This window comes from Diadema setosum, chromosome 13, assembly GCF_964275005.1.
Source record: "Diadema setosum chromosome 13, eeDiaSeto1, whole genome shotgun sequence".
Taxonomy (NCBI): domain Eukaryota; kingdom Metazoa; phylum Echinodermata; class Echinoidea; order Diadematoida; family Diadematidae; genus Diadema; species Diadema setosum.
In genome coordinates this window covers 12,249,430-12,272,226 of record NC_092697.1, presented here as the reverse complement: position 1 = coordinate 12,272,226, position 22,797 = coordinate 12,249,430, and the positions used below count along the sequence as shown (strand labels likewise).

Below are 22,797 nucleotides of genomic sequence, written 5' to 3'. Positions count from 1 at the left end.
GCGACTGATCAGTCGGGGCAGTCGTGGCGAAGTCTCCTCCTGTGAGATAGGCCCCGTCGAGAAATGTGAGTTCTGGGCCTATTACATGCATGAGTAATAGTATGTCGATGTTTTGCATATCAATATGGTCTTCATTTCCTACTTTTTCTCATTCTTCTTGTTTTCTTACAGGTTTCTAGGCCCACCTCCTAACCATGCGTAACCGGGCCTTGCCCGGGCTCCTAGCCGCCTTCCTGTGCCTCGTGTACATGGGGGTCAGGGGAGCCCGGGCACAGGAGCAAGTGTTCGGATCCAGCGTGCGCTGCACGGAGCCGCCGTCATGGAGCGCACAGGGAGTGAACCCTATGCAGGAGAGTCGCGGGCAAGTCACGGTGGTGGCGCTGCTCAGGGCTAGCTGAAGTTTCTGCTTGCGACAGGCCTCAAGGTAACTAGCCACGAGGTCCTCATTGGTGCAGTAAGGCGTTTGAATACCCGATCTCTCCTACGCTTGTTTGTGTCTTAATTTCGGGTCTAGGGCAATCATCCTCTGGGCACCCCAGACCCTTCCCCTGATGACCCTAACCCTAACCCTGAACCTAATCCTTGCTTTAACCCAAACTCTATCCCTAAACCTGACCCTAACCCTAATCCTTACTCTAACCTGATCACTAACCAATATTCATTCGGGGGGTAATTGCCCTGATATGCTAAATTTCATATCACAGGATCTTTCTCAAGAATACATTCATCTAGTTTTCAGCTGCTTGCACATTTTCAGGGTTTGTTTATTCAAGTAGGCAGGCGCAAATTACATATTTTTGTATTTGTGAACTTTTCTTTTTTCTTTACCACGAATGCTGTTACAGACTGGACGACCTACGCAGTCGGTACGAAGGTGACTACGGCCAACCCGACATCAAGTTCATCGTGGTCAACGACTACGACTTCTTCTCCTTCGTCTCCATCTTCAGTCTGGCCTGGGCGGGCGACTTCGACTTTTACCAGTCCCATTACTTCAACGACATCTGGAGCCTTCTGGATGGCCGCAAAGATGATATCCTCATCTATGACAGGTAGAGTTAGAAGAAAAAAAGACAAGGAGAACATTGCTATTCTTCATTTAAAAAAAATAAACAGATGGTGGGAGGAGAGACAAGAGACTTTCCAAAGACAACAGATAAAAAACAGATTTTCTTACTTGAAAACGTGGTAATCCATGCAGACCCTGCTTCAAGTTTACGAGTATAAATATCATGAGATATCACATTGTGGCAAGTGCGTAAGCTGAGACATCACTTGGGTAATTTCATTTATTGCTGGAGCCAAATGACCCTCCTCCTTCAGGTTATGGGATTCCCTTTGGTTTCGATATAGGGCCTAAGCCCAGTACCTCCTTATCAGCTCCATAGACAGATAGATATATTTCACTGCTGAATTCTTAGTATTATATCTCTACAGTCAGTTCACATTCCTTATTACCATCTTGGCTTAAGTTGGGCAGTATTCCCGAGATCCATGGAGGATGTCCCTCCAGCACTCTCTGTTCTCCATTATCACTATGACCTGCATGTACTGGGGGCATTTCATGAAGCGTTTTGTCAGATATTTTTCCGACAAAACGTTATAAGCTAATGAAATCCTTGCATCTGATTGGTCAATGTTGATTGAGAGCAAGTTTGTCAGAAAAAAAAAATCCGATCAAAACGCTTCATGAAATGTCCCCTTGAGTCCATTGTCTGCCCTAAATGTATCTCCCGATGTTTGTTGAGGGCGTCAGCGATTTAGCTCTCCCGTGCAGTATAGTGGTTCCCACAGTAAGACTGAGTGGAATCTTAGCTCAGGGTGCCGTTGGGCATGCCCAGCAAGCCTTAGCCTCCTCTGTAATACCTTGGAGCTGGCTTTTGGTAAATTCCTGTAAAGTTATGAGTTTGTGATCGTCATCGTATCTGAGTGAACACTACAGTCAGACCATTATGTTATGTTACTCCCGCACGCACTGCGCACGGGGTCGCTTCGTGCGGCTGCGTGCAGGTTCGTGCGATCTCGCACGGGAGCGTATGGCTCCGTGCGCCCCTGTACGCACCCGTGCGTAGTCGTGCACCTCCGTGCGGATCTGCACGCCCCCGTGCAGATCCGCACGCCTGCGTGCGGATCCATACTCCCTCGCACGCTGTCGCACGGACCCGTGCGGGTCTGGCGCACGGTCCCGTGCGGGTCGGGCGCACGGACCCGTACGGCTTTTGGGTGCGATTTCGCACGGCCCCGTGCCGCCAGTGCTTGGTTCCCGCATGATCCCATCTCACCTCCCTGGTTCCCGCAGTGCTTACACGGTACGTGTGTATCAGGTGTATACCGCGTGCGAGTCCATGCGCCATTCCCCGGCCGACAGTTTCAGCGCAAGCGTGAAATGAGACGATTCCCGACAATACGAAAGGCTTGTTACTTGCGCCAAGGAGCTTCAAACCCTTGCTTGCTAATTGCCAGTCAGTCGGCAAGCCGAAAAACCCCGTCTAGAATATCCAAGTTCTCGCACGGGTGACCTCGAGTTGACCCCGCAGATCATGATCACTGAATTACGTTTTCACATGATTTTTTTTTTTTTTTTTTTTATTTGACAGGTTAAGGTTAAAACCTGAATGCAATATTGTTTAAATTTTCCAAGAGCGACATGAAAGGTCATCGACTTCGTGCATGGCTAATTCATTACCGATGTCCCGGAAATAATGGGTTCAATTATACTCGTCTAAAATTCCCCAAAGAGTCTTCTTTTTCATTGTAGGGCACTAACGAACGCATACCATGTAAAAGGAAAATTATTATCCAGCTATAAGATGATACCTAAGGTGTAACGTGATGATTTGATGGGTCAGCAGCGCGCGCCAGCAGAAATCATAAGGATATCATTCCTTTACTCGGCACGAAATCGCGAAAATATTGTACTGTCCCACATATAGAAATTGACGTGTTCCATGGAGGCCCTTTGTGTGTTATGAGCGACCCCAGCGTAACTGACATGGTCAATTATAAGCGTCTACTAGCTGTGATATACCTTGTTTGTGTCTGTCGGTGGGCATTATGAACAAGTAGCCTATTGCCTCTTGCTTGGCCTCTCTCTCTCTCTCTTCTCTCTCTCTCTCTCAACAAGTCATGAATTCACTTTACCCATCATGCCTAATCGAACTACGACATGATTGAGGTAACCGCGCCTTTTTATTCTCATAGTCAAAATCAAACTAATTCTTTACATAATTTAAAAAAAAAATCTTCATATAATTTCTCAAAATACTCAAAAGATGGCCTCAGTCAAAACTTTCTACAAAGATTGCATACGCCAATCTTTACGGCCTAAACAAGTTTTTTAGAGAGCTATTAGTTCACCCTGTGACGATGACTTCGATTGCGTTTTGAACTTGTACCGAACTACTTTCAACACAACTATTACCTTTATAGCTCGATTGATGAACTAGTCTTTTGAATTGATAACCGACATTCGTATTCGTAAGCATACAGTAACAAAATACTGTCAATAACAGTTGGAAAATGCAAATGCTATAATAATAGCGCGAAATACACGAGTAACGATCATCTTCATACATTCTAATTCCCAAGTGATGTCGCTTCGAAAATGACACATGGTTTGACTACTGCTTCAAGCAAAGAAAAGTAAAAGGAATGGGATATACTTCTAATGATAATATCACGCCGTACAAGGCATTCCACTGTATTTGGTAATGTCGGTTACGTTTTTGTGCGCTTTACGTACGGAAAATAAAAGGCAGATTGATGCTATTAAATGCTAACACAACGCATTCAAATGATTTTTTTTTTTTGAAATAGACCGTGTACAATGTAATGTTTTAGTATTCGGTTTGAAACTTTAAATTTGCGAGTCCTTTATAAAGTCATATGGGTTATTACATTATCAATTCAAGCAAAAATTACAGTACTTTAAGGATTCGGATTTGCTCAGAAGATTAACAATGCTATCTTTGGCAATAGTTTGCAACAGAGACAATCCGCTTCAATAGATATACAATGTAATTCTGTTTTCATAAATAGAAAGGAAAACGTAAATAAGTCAACTTTATAACTTCAATGAGCTTTCTCACCAACTGAACTTGATTTGATCTGCCGTGCATGATATCGCTGTGTGTTCTATTAATTCTATGATATTGTTTAATTTGATATTGTTTAATTGGCACACGTGTTTTTTTTTTATGCAGAATATTTCAGGTAAGTATAATTCATTGAAGCTAATAATGTTTGTACATATGACGTGTTCGTTGTTTTGTATTTTCATTTTTATAATATATCACGTGTCCATTATCTGATTATGACTACGAAAATATGACAACTGTTTAAATGCGGAGTATGTACTGGAACACTAATGTCTCCCACCAGTATAGACAAACTAATTTCTAGTCGTCTATCCCCGCTTGAAATGGAAATGAAATTACACACCAAAAAAAAAAAAAAAAAAAAAAAAAAGAAGAAAGGAAACGAAGTTCAATTTTCAGTAGACTTCAACTGTTTTGTTTAGTGCCTGATACATATAATGGGCAAAATTCTTTAGCGCATAAGCAATCACACAACTTTTGGGAATAAATGTATGTCTTAATGATTGTATCTTATGGAAGAAAACTCGTCTTCTTGCCTGAATTTTAGCTTCTTCTTTTTCAAGCTTGCGGGAAAGAAATAGTTGAACATCAATCGCAATCATAAAGAGAAGCCACATCCTTAAAAACAAACACAGGAGTACTGAGACGCACTACGAAATGCTTCCTTTTGTTGGGGGGGGGGGGGTTATTGATTATTCTGAAGGTTCATAGATCACACAATTCATATGGTTCGCAATTAGCTTAGGTTCGTTAAGAAAAAAAAAATAAACAGATAAATGCGTTCCTTTTCCGGTGGTTCCTTTACCCGAAAGTAATCAAGCAATCACTTATTTCAGTATAAGATTTGTGAATACAAAACGATACGACGACGGCCTTTAAAGCATTAATTCCGAATATAATTGTAAATATGACTATCGGTCTATATTCAACTTCTCAAATGCAGAAAGATTGCAACTGTAAATGTGGTGTTCTGTAAAAAAAAAAAATAATAATAAACAAAAATAAAAATAGGTTTAAGCTACAAGTTAATGGTTCTTTATATGCTATGGTAACATAAAAGTGACCGAGAATAAGAAGCACTATAATTTCAAATTAATATGATGCAATCATAATTATAAAAAAAAACAACAACAACATGAAGCTGTTAGGCCTATACATCAACATTTGCTTCTGATACGTATAGTATAAATTATGTGCAGCTTTGGCAAGCGCGATAAAAGCGATAGATAATGTGGACGCAACGCCTATAAGGGAAATGTGCCTAATATGGCGGGAGTTCAGAATGTTACGGCTGTATACAGCTGCAGCAGAGCAGGCACGAAAGCAGTCGTTGATGCTCTGCAACATTACGACCATGTGCATTATTAGAGGGTTTTTAGTACGCGCAAAGAACACGATCTGAAAAGACGACTATCGTTAATTAACTTCATTAACTTCCTCTATTGATGCTGTCTTTTGTATCCCCGCCTACAATGGGTTCTCAGGTTCTATTCACTCTAGTAGTCCATGGGCCAGGCCAGATATTGGTACCATCTGAGGTGGCAATACCTTTTTGGTGTCATTTTGTTTGTCGGGCATAGATATGCCTATCAAGCTATGATAGCATTTCCAAATGAGTAGCTTAGTCATAGTAAATTAATTTTAAACCAATTTGGTCTCGTTGTTATATCCCTCTACTTCTGAATCGAGACCAACCGCTATACAAAGAAGAGTACTGTCTTCTGTATGTTCACAGGTGTTCTGTTGTAAACGCGGTGCGCTTAGTCTTTATTCAAGGCAGCGAAGGGAATATCCAAGGGTTATGATAACCTCGGCGCTTAGTCTAATATTCAAGACGGCGAAGGGAATATCCAAAGCTTATAAAACAGTGTATAACCCTTTATCTAAAAACAACAACAACAACAAAGCAATTATTTATCATTTTCCGCTGAAAACGCTACGGTGAAAACGCTAATACCATGCCAATGTCGCTTTATTTCCATTCAAACAATGAAATATTATGCAAAAACAATGTACCGGTACACTACAATACATTATAATTGATAATGTTGTAAATGAACAGAGTGATTTTTGTTTATAATTGATGTATTTGTTGAGAGGGTGGTATAAAAACAGTATAGATAATCCCTTTTATTAGGAACTTTAGATATGATAACGGTACATTGTTCTAGATAAAGACTATAAGCGCATTGCACCGCGTGACAGCTGTGGACATCATAACCCTTTGGATATTCCCTTCGCTGCCTTGAATAAAGACTAAGCGCATCGCGTTTACAACAGAACACCTGTGGACATACAGAAGGCAGTGCTCTTCTTTGTATAGCGGTTAGTTTCGATTCAGAAGTATAGGGATATAAAAACGAAACCAAATTGGTTAAAAATTCATTTATTATGACTAAGCTACTCATTTGGAAATGCTATCATAGCTTGATAAGCGTATCTATGTCCGACAAACAAAATGACACCAAAAAGGTTTTGCCACCTCGAGTGGTACCAACAACCCATTTTTCGGGTCTTGGCCCATGGACTATAGGTTTTGGTACTTGCTAAACGCATCTCCTTTAGTTTCCACTGACAACAATATGGGAGGAGAATGGAAGCGATCAAGGCCCTCGCTAAAAGACGCTTGTTGTAATAGGCATTGCGTGCCTTTCTTTCTTTCTTTCTACTGTTTCCTATTGTTTGTGAGTTAAAAACTTGCGGCAACTAAGTCACCGCAGCCGACACACAACGCTTACCGACTCATTCATGCGGCGGCAGCGGCACGGACACAAACGCACTTCAGTTTACATTCGGGCTGCCGTATTGGTTAGAATAGTTAATGATAGACCTGTCCTGCGATTGGGTCATTTGCCATCTTACACATCCAAGCTATGCCGTATACGGTAGTGCGTGCGATTGAGCGTAAACGCCGTCGCTAAGCAGGACTGTTGTATTGTTTCGTCTATAGTGAAAGAAACAGGTTGTTAGCTTGAACATAGCCCGAACTTTAAGAGCGATTTTCTCCGTTATTTAGAAAATGGACTGACATCATAAGCGTAGATAATATTCGTTTCTATGATCCATAGGGATGTCCAAATGAGTTGTATTACATATCAGTGTAAAGCTTAGTGTCTGTAGAATTCACATATAGGCATAACTACGATCTCATTTTTTGCGACTTTTGACTCATTCCGACGGAGCGCATCACGTGTGTGGCGCTCCGACAAAATGAGTCATAAGTCGCACGGCGAGTTTTCCCGTAATGAGCCGCAAATGAAGGGGAAGCAGTGCTCGGGTCGAAATTTTTTTTATACGGATTTTGATTCCTTGATGTTTTATCTGTTTGTACAGAAAATTTCAGCGTGTAAAAATGAGTACAAGTGTCCCAAATCACAGTTTTTCTGAGACAATTTTTTCGGTTACATTTTTTTCGAACGCTCGCCTTTGCGTTGCGTTTCGCACCTATTGTTCTTGCCCGATTGAGACTCCACCTCCGTTTCTAGGGTGTATGCTAATGAGGCATTGCTCTTGACCCCATTGAAGACAAAACAAAGCATGGTGCGCGCGGCGGTCAAGCGGTGAGGGCTTTAGAATTACGCAATAATAGTGAGCTGACCAAGGCTATCGATTGCATGACCAGCGAGTTTCGTTTGATACATGCCCTCCATTTCATGAAGTGGTGATTGATGTGACGCACAAATCGCGCTGAAAAAAATAATTCCAACGAACGATCACGCAGAATTTATAATACTTTATCTATGAGCTAATACAATGATCATAATAATCGAACTTGAAACCTCTGTATGCGAGTGTGTACTTTTACAACGGTTATTAATTGGCCTCATTAATGAATTCATTCAAATAATCATAACTTTCTTTCCCTGGTATGTGCCTTGCTGTTTAAAGTTCATCTCTGGAGATATAGTAGGGCCTATAAGTTGTCAATTACATGTATTCTCGTTTTTATTAAGTCGACAATTCGTGTGATAATTCGCCAAATTTATGTAATGCATACTATTGTTTCCCTGGTTAATAAAACTTATTGCCCTATTTCTTATGATGGTTTGGGCCGCGACGGCATGGAGAGAAATCGGAAGATAAACATTATTAATGCCCAAATACAATGTAGGTCGTGTTCCCTTTTGAGGATATTCTGACTCTTGTCATCTGTGTATTTTTTTAGAGGTAGGACCTATCTGAGAAAGGGACAGAAAGCTGTGTCGCTACTCAAAAGTGTGCTTCTTCATTTTGTTTTGTTTTTTAATCAGAATGTTTGTAATGATAGCTGTTTGTCGTGTATTGCGTGTAGCTGACATGTGAGAGGTCAAGTCTGCAAAGAATTTGGCTAACAGCTTTGCGAAGTAGCAGCGCTAATTGCCCATTGAATTGCGTATTCTGAGGAATTTCAAATGAAAGAACTCGGACGACACTGTTCACGCCTTGTATCCGAGTAAACCCCGCATCAACGAAGCCTTAAACAATGAAAGGTAAACTTCCTGCTATCAAGGGGTGGATAAAGACGCAACCAGTATTCTTTCTTCGCCATTGATAGCAGAATCAGTGACTGAATGGAGCAACAGTGTTGGAGGATCGGCATTATGTCTGCTAATTTGTAAAAGAATTTTTCAGTCCCCTTTTGTCTTCAGAACCACAGTCAGGGACGCTAAGTTACTCTATCTCCTACAAGCTGTCGTTACTATCTTAAAACGTGAATTTTATGAAAGGTTAAAAGTGATCGCGGAATCAGTTCTTCTGCGTGACACATGCAGGCTTTTATAATAGCATACCAAGCTTAAATCGTTTACCTGTATAGAAAGGGCGGGGATACACACTTATCGCAATTATCCGGATTTGAGAGTAATACACTCTACTACTTTTCTTCATCTTTCCCTCAACAAAGACCATGGTAATTCAAAACAAACAAACAAACTAACTAACTAACTAACAAACAAGCAGTTGCATTATATCAGAACGTACACAAATTTTTGTGTTTCATGTATGTATAGGTCATCTCTTGATGTATAGTACGCATTTGTTGTCGTTTTTACAGTGTTTCCTAATAAATGCCTATAGCGAAAACCCAACACAACTTTTATCAAGGAGGAAAGGGAACTTACATTTAAATATAACATAGTTTACAGAAATCAGACATGTAAATAAGGCAATCATATACATCCGCACGGCCGATTATAATCTCTTACTTTGATTATCAAACATGATCGCCGGCATTTACATGCTTTTTTTTTCTAATTTTTTGAACTTTGCCTCATTTTCTCTTTTTTTTTTTAAACAACTGCTCGAAACATTTAAAAATCGTAACACAGTCTGCTAACCCACAACATGATATTCCATTTGATTCGTCACTTATTGTTGGTCGGGTGACGCCAAATGTTGGAATCTCGAGCGATGATACACGGCATTTTGTTTGTTGGTTTTCGTCTCATCGCTCAAAAGAATTTTGACTACGATTACAGAGGTATCATCTACAAGACATAACTGATAGTTTACAGTAGTGATCATCAATTCAGTAAGGATTAGTCAAGTCATGAATTCACTTTACCCATCATGTCTTTTCGAACTACGACATTGTTTGGGTAACCGCGCCTTTTTGTTCTCATAGTTCAAACTAATTCTTGACATAATCAAAACAAATAATTTTCTTTATATAATTTCTCAAAATACTCGAAAGATGGCCTAAGTCAAAACTTTCTACAAAGATTGCATACGGTAATCTTTACTAGCCTCAACAAGTTTTCTAGAGCTATCAGTTCCCCCTATGACGATGATTTCGATTGCGTTTTGAATTTGCATCGAACTACTTTCAAAACAGCTATTACCTTTATATTTCGATTAATAAACCAGTCTTTTGAATTCATAACCAACATTCGTAATCTTAACCATACAGTAACATAATACTGCATGTCAATAAAAGTTGGAAAATGTAAATGCTATGTCAGTAGCGCAAAATAAATGAGTACCGATTATCTTCATACATTCTAATTCCTAAATGATGTCTCTACGAAAATGACGCATGGTTTGACGACTGCTTCTAGCAAATAAAAGTAAAAAGGAATGGGATATACTTCTAATGATAGTACCACGCCGTACAATGCATTTCACTGTATTTGGTAACGTTTGGTTACGTTTCTGCTTTACGTACGGAAAATAAAAGGCAGATTGATGCTATTAACATGCTTACACACAACGCATTCAAAATGTTTTTTGAAATACACCGTGTGCAATATAATATTTTAGTATACGTTTTGAAACTTTGAATTTGCGAGTCCTTTATAAAGTTATAAGCAGGGTTATTACATTATCAAGCAAAAATTTAAGTATTTAGGGATTAGGATTTGCGCAGACGACTAACAGTGCTATATATAGCGATCGTTCGCAACAGAGACAATCCTCTTCATTAGATATACAATGTAATTCTGTCTTCATGAATTGAAAGAGAAACGAAAAGAAATCAACTTTTTAACTTCATGTAGCTTTCTCACCAATTGAACTTGATTTGATCCGCCATGCATGATATTGCTGTGTGTTCTATTAATTCTATTAAATTATCTAATCGGCGTGCTTGTTTTTTATGCAGAATATCACAAGTAAGTTTAATTCATTGAAGTTCATAATATTTGTACATATGGCGTGTTCGTAGTTTCGTATTTTCATTTTTATAATATATCATTTGTCCATTATCTGATTCTGACCACGAAAATATGGTGACTGTTTAAATGCGGAGCATGTACTGGAAAAATGTAATGTCTCCTGTCAGTATAGACAAACAAATTTCTAGTCTATCCCCGCTTTAAATGGAAATGAAAAAAAAAAAAAACAAGTTCGACTTTCAGTAGATTTCAACCGTTTTGTATAGTGCCTGATTCATGTAATGGACACAATTCTTTAGCACATAAGCAATCACACAACTTTCGGGAATAGATGTATGTCTTAATGATTGTATCTCATGGAAGAAAACTCGTCTCCCTGCCTGAATTTTAGCTTCTTCCTGTTCAAGCTTGCGTGAAAGAAATAGTTGAACATCAATCGCAATCATTAAGAGAGGCACATCCTTAAAAATAAGCACAGGAGTACTGTTTTCTGTATGTTCCGTAGAGCTGTAAAATGCAGCTCTATGGTATGTTCACAGGTATTCTGTTGTAAACGCGGTGCGCTTAGTCTTTATTCTAGACGGCGAAGGGAATATCCAAAGCTTATGATACAGTGTATATCCTTTTATCTTAAAACAACAACAACAACAACCAAAAAAAAAAAAAAAAGATTCCTCTTGAATTTTACCGTATTTTGCAATTATCTATCATTTTCCGGCAAAAACGCTAGTGTGAAAACGCTAACACCACGCCGATGTCGCTTTATTTTCATCCAACAAAAAAAGGATAATGCAAAAACAATGGACCGGTACACTACAATACATTATAATGAATAATATTGTAAATAAACAGAGTGATTTTTGTTTAAAATTGATTTATTTGTTTAGAGGGTAGTATAAAAATAGTATAGATAATCCCTTATATGAGGAACTTTAGATATGATAACGGTACATTGGTCCAGATGAAGACTATATAAGCGCACCGCGTGACAGCTGTGGACATCATAACCCTTTGGATATTCTCTTCGCTGCCTTGAATAAAGACTAAGCGCATCGCGTTTACGACAGAACACCTGTGGACGTACGGAAGACAGTGCTCTTCTTTTTATAGCGGTTAGTTTCGATTCAGAAGTATAGGGATATAAAAGCGAGACCAAATTGGTTTAAAAAAAAAAAACATTTTTTTATGACTAAGCTACTCATTTGGAAATGCTATCATAGCTTGATAAGCATATCTCTGCCCGACAAACAAACTGACACCAAAAAGGTTTTGCCACCTCAGGTGGTACCAACAACCCATTTTTCGGGTCTTGGCCCATGGACTATAAATTGAAGTGTGTTCATGCTACATTTGAAGGGATAGCATATAGCGAAGGGAAAACAAACCTGAATGGCCATCTTCAGGAAGCTATTTTTTGTTGGCGATTATGAATTACTTAACTATGAAATTGAAATAAAAACATACAGAAAAACGACTGCAAAATCTTTGCATAATGTGCCATTATTTATAATCAAGTTTCCATTACTTTTCTTTTATGATACATTTCCTTCGATTAGTGCTCCTTTATTCTTTCCCATTACATTTCATCACTTTCCTTTCCGGCTATCCACTTCATTCCCGCCTACAAACGTATACAGATATTTTGCCCGTATATACAATCTCAAAAGATATTGCCATAACATAGATAGGCAAACCTGACCGGATGTAACATTACATTTCGATTGCTAAAGTGTGATCGGATTACCATCCATCAAAAAGAATTTAGAAGACCATCATAATTTCTCCAAGCCCCCCCCCCCCACCCTCTTTGATCTCTCTCCCTCTCTTTCCAGTTATCCAATTCTTTGATTGAATAATATCATTAGTGAAGATCACTTCTCGATGATGGTTTGCCTGTATTATATATATATATATTTATATATATACATATATATATATATATATATATATATATATATATACAACATATTTATATATATACATATATATATATATATATATATATATATATATATATATATACAACAATATCTAATATATGTACATTCATCAAACAACATTTAAAAGACCAGCCTATTTTTCTCCCTCTCTCTTTCTCTCCCTTTCAATCTTTCTTCTCATCGCTATAGATTCCAGTGTTTCGCCTGAAGACCGGAAGACCTCATAATTGTTCTATCAAATATACAAATTCCACAAAACAATAGTCTTTCCGGTTAGTGATGAGTTTTCATCATAATAATATTATAACAAATAACTTCTGTCTTATCACTATGTGAAATCTTATTTCATGTGATTCGTAATGAGCAATACTTCTTGGCAGTAGGAAAGTCAATTATAACATTGTACATACAATTGGCAGCATTTAACCCCTACTGTTGAATCACAAATGTGCTCGTTGATCTCTTTTATTAAATCCCATGGAAACCTTAAGTCATATCTGTAGGCAGACATAATGGATAATTCCAGAAAGCAAACTTCTTATACAAAAAAAAAAAGAGAGAAGAAACTTCTGTGTGGATGGCAGGTACCGCAATAGCATGGAATTTTTCAGATTTAGTTATCATAAGTTGTCAAAGAAAGCAAGAAAGATGCAATGATTTATTTGAATATTGAAAATCCCATCAGGCTCTTGTCAACATTATGAAAGGGATAATTGCTGAAACAAAACCGAGAAACTAACTCAAATGAAAGATTGGTCTGCGAAACTCAACTTCGATGTTGCTTGAAGTTGGTTTTTTTTTTCTTTCTCTCATACAAGTCATACCTATGAATGGCAGTCTGATTATGTCATTTACAGGTCGTTCAAATAAACTTCTTGGCCAACAAACCAAATAGAGGATATTCTGTATAACATTCATGCAACGCAAGAGCCGATGGTTATTGCCTTTATGGGGTCCTATATATTCATCATGGTGAAACACAGCCTAACATATGCGAATGTTTTACGCAAGAATACTTTGAATAGACCAGGTGGCCAGAGTATCAGGTTACATTGTACCTTATTGAATAGACAGGATGTTGATATAAAGACATTCCTGGACGCGCTCGTAGAAAAGTCGGGGATTATGAGCATAATAGAGAAGTTCAAAGGCCGATTACAGACGGTCTCTTTTTTTCTGCACCGGTCCATAGAATGCATTTGCCTTCGTAGAAAGCGCTCCAAATTTGTGAAGAGTGATTCAATTTTGTGAGAGATGGACATGTGATAACCCATCGCTTCAATTGAACACTTTGTTTAGGAGCAAGGTATTTTGGGCAATAAAAGCATGAAATGTTCTTGTCTTATCTCATGTGTATCGATGAAATCAAATGTTTTCATGCTGCTATTGAAGTGGTTTATTCACTTATCGTGCCAGCGTAACATATATATATATAAGGATATATATGCATTTAGGTAGGACTACATTTTTTCATTCCATTAGACTTCGCGCACTCATGCACATTGCAGCATTTTCATATTCATAAACGATTGCAGCAAATGCTCATTTCCTTTATACATTATGCTTATTGAATGAGATTAGTTCTTCATTTCTTTCTTGTCTTTTATCGGGGGATGACTGGTACTGTATAAACAATTAAACAAATATTGATTTACACTCATGACATAAGAGAAGAACAATTCAGCAAAATTAGCCGTCTGTTATGAGAGATTGAAGAATGCCAGGAGAAATGTTGTTTATTTCAACAAAGATATTGCCTTTTCCTTATTTTCTCAAGTGATGTAATAATTTTAGGCCTTCAAGCCTGTGTGGCTTGTGCTTGTCATACTTCTATGATCATGTCGGCTTCTTCTACAGCTGCTGGAGTATACGTGATGGCCAGCCTTTTTTTGTTGTTGCTAAATTGAATTAACTTCTGCGTCGAATTCGGGAATGGTCACCTGCGACCCTGTTTGAAAAGACGCTCTCTCACATGGAGACGAATTTGAATTGTCTATACGGGCATTCTGATTTGAATACGTTTTTTTGAAGTGATAGGATATAGTGAGAGGAAACTGAGATTGAATTATGAACATATTCATGGCGCTATCTTTTTTTTTCTTTTATTTTGTCGACGAGTTTGAATTACATAACTGTAAAATTAGAAAACAAACGTACACACACACACACACACACAGAGAAAAAAATGACTATGAAATCTTCGCATAATGTTAAACCATTTTGAACACTCGAATATGCCATTTTCTCTTCCTTTGTAATACATTTGCCTCGATTCGTGCTCCTTCATTTTTATCTCATTGCATCACATTACTTTCCTTTCCAGCTATCCACTATGTCTTCTTTATTCTCATCATCTTCAATTAGTCGTCTAGATTGAATATCCTCATCGATGGTGGCGATCACTTATCCAAGATACTTTGCCCGTATTATTATGTATAATCTAATAAGATATCACCATAACACAGATTATAGGCAAACCTAGCCGTGTATAATATTTCATTTCGTTTGCAAAAGTGTGTTAAGATTACCATTCATCGAACAAAATTTAGAAGACCAGCCTATTTTATTTTTCTCTCTCTATCTCTCAATCTTTCTTCTTATCGCATAGACTCCGATGTTTCATAGGCAGACCGGAAGAGCTTATAAATGTTCCGTCAACTGACTTGAACATGTGTTTTATAAGATCATATAGTTGTAAGTGAATATATAATTATATAAATACATATATATATATATATATATATATATATATATATATATATATATATATATATATTCTCCACCCTTTCTCATGTCTCTGTCTCTCTCTCTCACACACACACACGCACACACACACACACACACATAGACAAAACAATAATCTATCCCGTTTGTTGATGACTTTTATCATATATATCATATCACAGTACACTGTGTAAGATTTAATCTCACTTGATGTGTAGTGAACAATATCTCATCCCGACATTACGGTGTATATAGGGTTGTAAGTGAATCGTGATTGCACATAAACTTTGCAACATTAAGCCCGACAGGAAACCTACAAATGCGCTCGTTGATCTCCTTTATTGATCCCATGGAAACCTAAGACATATAATTATGGTCGAAATCTGGAGGCAGTCATGATAGATAAATTCAAAAAGAAAACGTCTCTATACAAAAAAATAGATAAATAAATCAATAAATCGTGGATTTCACAGGTTTAGTCATCATTAGTTGTCAAAGATTGCGAGAAAGGTGCAATGATTTAATTGAATATTGAACATCCCATCAGGCTTTTGTCAACATTATAAAAATTGTTGAAACAAAACCGAGAAACCAACTCAAATGGAAGATTGGTTCGCGAAACTCAACTTCGATGTTGCTTGAAGTTGTTGTTTGTTTTTCTGTCATACTTATGAATGACAGCCTGCTTATAAGATCGTTAAAAGAATCTATATACTTGACCAACGAACCGAATGCAGGATCTCTGTATAGCATTCATACAACGCAAGAGCCGATATTGCTACTACGGGGTCCTATATATTCATCATGGTGAAACACAGCCTAACATAATTACGCGCGTGTATTACGCAAGAATACTTTGAATAGACCAGGTGGCCAGTGTATCAGGTTACATTGTACCTCCATGAATAGTCAGAATGTTGATACAAAAACATCCCTGGACGCGCTCGTAGCCGCCATCTGAAAAGTCGGGGATTATGAGCATAATAGAGATGTTCAAAGGCCGATTACAGCCAGTTTTTCTGCACCGGTCCATCGAATACATTATAATGAGGTGCTTCGTATGTATTATGTAACCTTTTTTACGGACCCCAATGATTTAATGGTTGTTGGGAATCGAATGTGCAAGTTCTCATGTGGTTGTTACCAACATTTATCATAGCATTTATACTTCGACAATGACATACGCTGCAATAAAGCGAGAAACAAGACATATGGCAGAAGTTTTTTGTTCTTTTCTATCTCTTTCTCTCATACGCTTAGCATTCACGGGAAATTGTATATAAAAATTACGATGTTTGATATTTTGATGCTTGCAGCATTTTCAAAGAAACCTTGGGATAACTAGACCGGTGGTGTAATGTAAAACATTTTCTTGAATAAAGAAACGATTCAATCAATATCTATATATATTTGTGTATATGTATATAATATATATATATATATATATATATATATATATATATATATATATATATATATATATATATATATATATATATAAATGTATGTTTATATTTCTTAATCTATGTGTATGTATATATATATTTTGCCAAGATTACAAACCTATCGAGACGGAAACTGTTAATATACCGACCTATCCTGCAGCGACGATGTTTTTTTTTTTTTATCTCCTGCTTACGACAATGTGTAAGCTCTACATATATTTCAAAGGTTTCGGGGAATATCAGAAAAGACAAAGAATGTGTGTGTGTGTGTTTTTTTTTAAGAGAGGCAAAAATAGTAAAAATACTAATACACCATACTGATAATGTAACAATATGGAACATCTACAATGTACATTTATTATTACCTTTTGAGTGATCATCAACATCATCATCATCATCACCATCAACAAATGGTTCCCTTGATGTAATTATACAATAGCTTTTCTCTGTTGTTGTTAATTGTCATTATTACCATGATTATTTCTACACTGTTCAAGTTATCGAGTGATAAAGACACACATACAACCACACAATTTTTCTAATTTCTTTGCAAGGAGAGATACATGTACACACGGTGATGGTACTCCATATTCTTAGAAAGATTGCAAGTGATCTCTGCAATGTATAAAATCGTCCATTTTTGGACAGGCATGAGTGTTTACATGTAATACGCAGTTGCACAGACTTGTAAGGGCTTTCATTGAACATTGTACAGTGTGTACATCCAGGGAGGTGAGACAAAAACTCTCACCTCCCTGGTACATCGTATCGTCTTCTCGCGATCGCTTGCAGGCACACAGGCATGGGCACGGATCCACAGACATGGACACGCAGGCGCACACATAGTCATGAGCACACACATACAAAGGGGATATTATTATTTACAATGCATGCACGCACGGCCTCCAATGGATTCGCACGCAGGATGCTAGTCCACTGCCTAGACTGCCTTCGTATACCGCCAATGAGGGCGTATGAGAGAGTGAAAGACCCGATTTCAAAATTTCTGTCATAGTTCATCGGGTCTACACTCTCCCGTGTCGGGACTAGCAGGATGCTAGATTCGCACGGACTCGCACGGTAGCGTGCCAGCACCACGCACGGTACCGTGCCAACACCTCGCACGGTAGCGTGCCAGATGGTCCGCACTCGACGGTGGCACGCAGCCGCACGGAGGCGCACTGACTGGCACGCAGCCGCACGGAGGCGCACGAGGTCGCACGGGGTCGCACGGGGGCGTACAGAAGCGCACGCACCCGCACGAGGCCGTATGAAATGGCACGGAGCCGCACGCACCCGTGCGAAACCGCACGCAGCCGCACGAAGCAGCCCCGTGCGCAGTGCGTGCGGGAGTAACATAACTTAATGGTCTGACTGTATGCACTGAATTCAAACACTTTTTATTTGTTCCTCCCTTCCCCTCTATCATTCATGCCCCCCCCCCCCTCCATCTCTTTTCTTTCCCCAATCATGACTGACAGGTGCGGTCAGCTGACTTACCACATCCCATTGCCGTACTCCAATCTGTCACACCCCGTGGTGGAACTCGCCATCAACGCCACCTACGACGGCTCGCATCCATGCAACTGTTCAGCTGACGAAAGGACTTCTGCTCGTCCTCAGTCTGCCAGTCCATCCCCTGCTAGGGTACGGACCTGCTTTGTTTTTGTTCATGGATTCGCTAGATTCAAGAGGATCACGATCACACTCTCTAATAGCTTACTGAATCTGATTAAAGATATCGAATCATATATAGTCTAGCAACAGGAGAATTGCGTTACAAATATATAAAGCAATATGAATATATTTCTGTTCATTTTACTTTTGTTGATTTAACACGATTCATTCATTTCAACAAGATGGAGGAAATTTGAATATTGAATGCAAAATTTTCTATCTATCATAGATACACCCACATGATAATATTGTCAAAGCAGACATGTGTCCTGAATTATTGATGTCATCTCTCTTTGTACCCTTAAATGATGTCTTCTGAAGTCTTTGTTCAGTGCTACGTCATTGTTTATTTAAGACGAGAGCAAGGTCAGCATGACAGTGCATTGCGTTGTGTGATGAACTAAAAAAAAAGAGTGGAATAACAGAACTTTTGAACGTCCAAAGCTCTTTTCCAACTAGGCTCATAAACGATAAAAGGTTCGATGTACGGCTATTCCTTTCAGTTTTCAGCGCCACCAATGTACTATAAAAGTACAAGCATACTCTATCTCCGTCCGAATATACATAAAAATATATATTTCAAACTACACTGCAATAGAACTGACATAGATGGAGACAAGTAAAGATATTTCCCGTTATGGCAGTCAACAATAATCATATCCATGATTTATCATTTCTAGGGTGCTCGTCCAGCCTACGCAGTTGCCACAGAACCGAATCATATAGCTGACGTCGCCGTGGAGTTCGGTGAAGTCGTCCATCAAGAGGAGCAGGTGGTAGAAGAGAAAGCGGTGGGCTTTGCTGAAGATCGTCCCTGACAGGAGCTTGAACTAGCCGCATGCCGTGTCCAGCAGCAGCAGCTAGAAGAGAGGGAAGGTGACGACGACGTACAGAGCTGATGCTGATGCTGCTCGGGCAACGTCAGGCTAATCTCCTGACACCGAGCCGCAGCTTCGCAGCAGGACGGAGGAGAAGAATCGAGTAGATGATGCTGATCATTGCGAGAGGGCGACGCTGCCGTCCCACACGAATCGAATGGCGTAACTGTCGCGTGACAACCGTGACGCTCGGCTTCTCGCGATGGGGCCGTCGCTGCATGACAGCCGTGAGAATCGGCTTCTAGCGATGACGCCGTTACCGCATGACAGCCGTGAGCAGTAGCTTCTAGCGATGACGCCGTCACCGCATGACAGCCGTGAGAATCGGCTTCTCGCGATGGCGCCGTTACCGCGTGACAGCCGTGACGCTCGGCCTCTGGCGATGACGCCGTCAGCGCGTGACAGCCATGAGCAGTGGCTTCTAGCGATGACGCCGTGACCGCGTGACAGCCATGAGCAATGGCTTCTAGCGATGACGCCGTGACCGCGTGACAGCCCTGACGCTCGGCCTCTCGTGATGTCGCCGTCACCGCGTGACAGCCGTGACGCGCTGCTGCTGCTGCTGTTGCCGACGAGGTTTCCAGCTGATCGTCCGTCTGACGTGGGTTCGTCTTGATGTCGCCGTGACCCTCCGGTCAATCTCTCGACGGTTCTCCGACTCATCTAGAATGAAGCACCTCAACCTGACCCGACCAACCATCCACCAGTACCGACCGGATCGCCTAAATTATTTTCAATTTTTTGCAGATGTTAAACTAATCTTCAAATAATGACAAATTTACTGCACAGAGATTGATACATCAGCGCTATTTTTGCATTTTTAAAACTAGTTTGTTACCGGCTTTAATCAACATAAACAACAATTCTTTTTCTCGTATTTTAAAGAAAGTAAACATCACAGTAAAATAGCACAAATTTAAAAAGAAAGAGAAAAATACTGCAATGAGTTTCGTTTCCGGGTCGCGTGTCGGGTCAATTCAAATATCGTGCAAACAAGCGCCCTCACTGGACTGCTTGACCGTAACCGCTAATGAAGGTACCAAGACAAACCGGAAGGCTCTTGTACCGGATGATGCATAGGTCAACTGGTCATACATTCCAGTGAACGCATCGTTATTATTGTTGTTCTCATTATTGTTATTGTTGCAAGTTTATGTTACATCGTACTGTATAGCCCTATTTCGTACTCTTCTTAATTTTGTTGATTTTGCAATATTTTCCCTATCATACTACATGATTGTGTGTTGTTGTTGTTGTTGTTGTTGGGTGTTTTTTTTTTTTTTTTGGTCATATTGCACGCATCAGTTTTCTACTCCTTGACAAATCTCTAGATTCCCGATCATGCAGTCTACATGTATTTTATACATAGTGTAGATTTTCATGCACTTATTCCACACTATCTCAGCAATCACTTTTGCGACTTCCCTCTGTAACACAGACTCCTTTGTTTCAAAATGAGTTACAACGTCGCTACCAACAGTAGGCCTCACCTAAATTAGCATTAAGCATTGAGCTTTTCTTTTCGTGTTCCCAATTTTCTGGTATGGGTATGGGTTCATTGTAAATCCCTTGACTACATTTTCTGTGTGCCGTGTAATAAGTCTCCTTGTTTTAATTCGTTAGTTTGTGTCATTTCATTTCATTTTCTTTTTGTCTTACAAGAATAGGAAGAACAACGCTTACCTACGTCGAGGAAAACATCGTGATTCTGAAGTTCAGGGATAGGTCCACTGCTTAAAGCCTGGGTAGAGAGAGGTAATGCAGAAACCAGTTAAAATCTTAACCAGAGAGCACGACCACCCTTCCTATATTATTTCTATTCTCGTTTTTTTTTTCGGCAAATAGTGTGCAATTATTATTTGCATCACCAAACACTAGATATCACAATTCCAGCGTGGTTTGTTGTCCATCTTCCCATCCGCTTCATGCTTTGAGTGTATTGGGTGCGTGTGTGTGTGTGTGTGTGTACGAGTGTCTGTACGCGCAAAAGCGCGTGTGTGTCTGTTCGTCACACTTTACCAACAGTTTATCACGTAAATTTCCTTGTTATTGAATAAACCGTAAATAAGTACAAAATACCGTGTTTTCATTACTACACGCAGACTTACACCATCAGATTTTCATCCATTTGTCTTCCGGTCGTGTCCACATGACGAGCGCCTGACAACCCGTGATTTCGCGGCTCAGGCGTCTCTGATTTCAATTCGGCATGATTTGGGAAGGCAAACGGATGGGGAGACTTGTGTAAGCTGTGCGGCAAACAAAAAAGAAAAAAAAAAAGAAAAAAAAAATAACAAAAGAAAATAGACCAATAAATAACCATGTACAGATGTCTAATATGCAGTGTTTACCGTGTTTGACATTAGAGATTAGTTGAAAAAGGAATAAAAGAGTCATAAACAAAATGAACGGATCCGTTTAACGTGTCTTTTCTCGGGAGTGCTTTGCATTTAAGCCGTTACTGGACTGTGTGTGTGTGTGTGTGTGTGTGTGAGCTGAAGGAGCAGGCAGAAGGATGAAGGTTATACTCTATCCTATTATTTATACAGTGTATATATATACATGTATATATATAAAAGGATAGGATGATATAATATACCATATTATCATAATATACAATGTATATTACTGAGTATACTATTTCATATATATACTATAATATACCATATTATCATAATATACAATGTATATTACTGAGTATATTATTTCATATATATACTATATACGTGTGTATATTATGCATGTCATATAAAATGTATAATAAACACATACATATTGTGTAATGTCATACATCAGGCGATGGCATTTTGTATGGAAGTATATAAAGGGCAACACAAAAATAATGTATGCAATTAAGTGCAAATGGCAAAATTCTAGATAATTAATTCCATTTGTTGTTGTTGCTGTTGTTGTTGTTTGTTTGTTTTAATGAACACTTCTGGGGTTTTTGAAATAATGATACATGTATCGATAAAAAGACCTGAAGCCTATACAGGGTATGCTACATGATTCATATATTGCAAATTTGATGACCTCAAAGTTTCCAACCACACAGATTAGGTTAGTCAACTTCAACCAACTTGACCTCACACAAATTGAAAATTTGGATACGTCGAAGAAAAGTTCTACCCCAAGATGGATATAACATGTGTTAATTCCATCATGTAAAGCAAATTCTTGTATATCTAAGAATTTTTTTCTGGACTATTTTAGATTTGGGCTTCAACTTTAGTGAGGTTGTTCAAATTCATGAAATTCTTCCGTCGAGATGTTTTCATTGTCGATGTGGGGCAATTGTGTCAATCAGTTGCAATTAAGTGAGGTTGACTGTATATTCAAGTATGAACATAATGTGAAATTGTAATAATCATGTGGTTTACATTGTCCCTTTACCAATGTCTATCTTTTGGGGATTTTCTGCCATTTAGAGGGAGAAGCACTAAAAA

At 39.0% G+C, this 22,797-nt stretch overlaps 1 protein-coding gene across 1 annotated transcript in view; it reads left to right on the top strand.

Moving 5' to 3' along the window:
- Window positions 1-21,760, top strand: part of LOC140236728 (selenoprotein Pb-like) — a 24,865-nt gene extending 3,105 nt beyond the window's left edge. Inside the window, exons 2-5 of the mRNA XM_072316653.1 lie at window positions 172-424; window positions 846-1,052; window positions 18,278-18,443; window positions 19,154-21,760. Of these exons, the coding sequence (XP_072172754.1) occupies window positions 195-424; window positions 846-1,052; window positions 18,278-18,443; window positions 19,154-19,291 (741 nt within the window). The 5' untranslated portion in view covers window positions 172-194 and the 3' untranslated portion in view covers window positions 19,292-21,760. The remainder of the gene's footprint in view (window positions 1-171; window positions 425-845; window positions 1,053-18,277; window positions 18,444-19,153) is intronic.
- The last annotated feature ends 1,037 nt before the right edge of the window (window positions 21,761-22,797 follow it).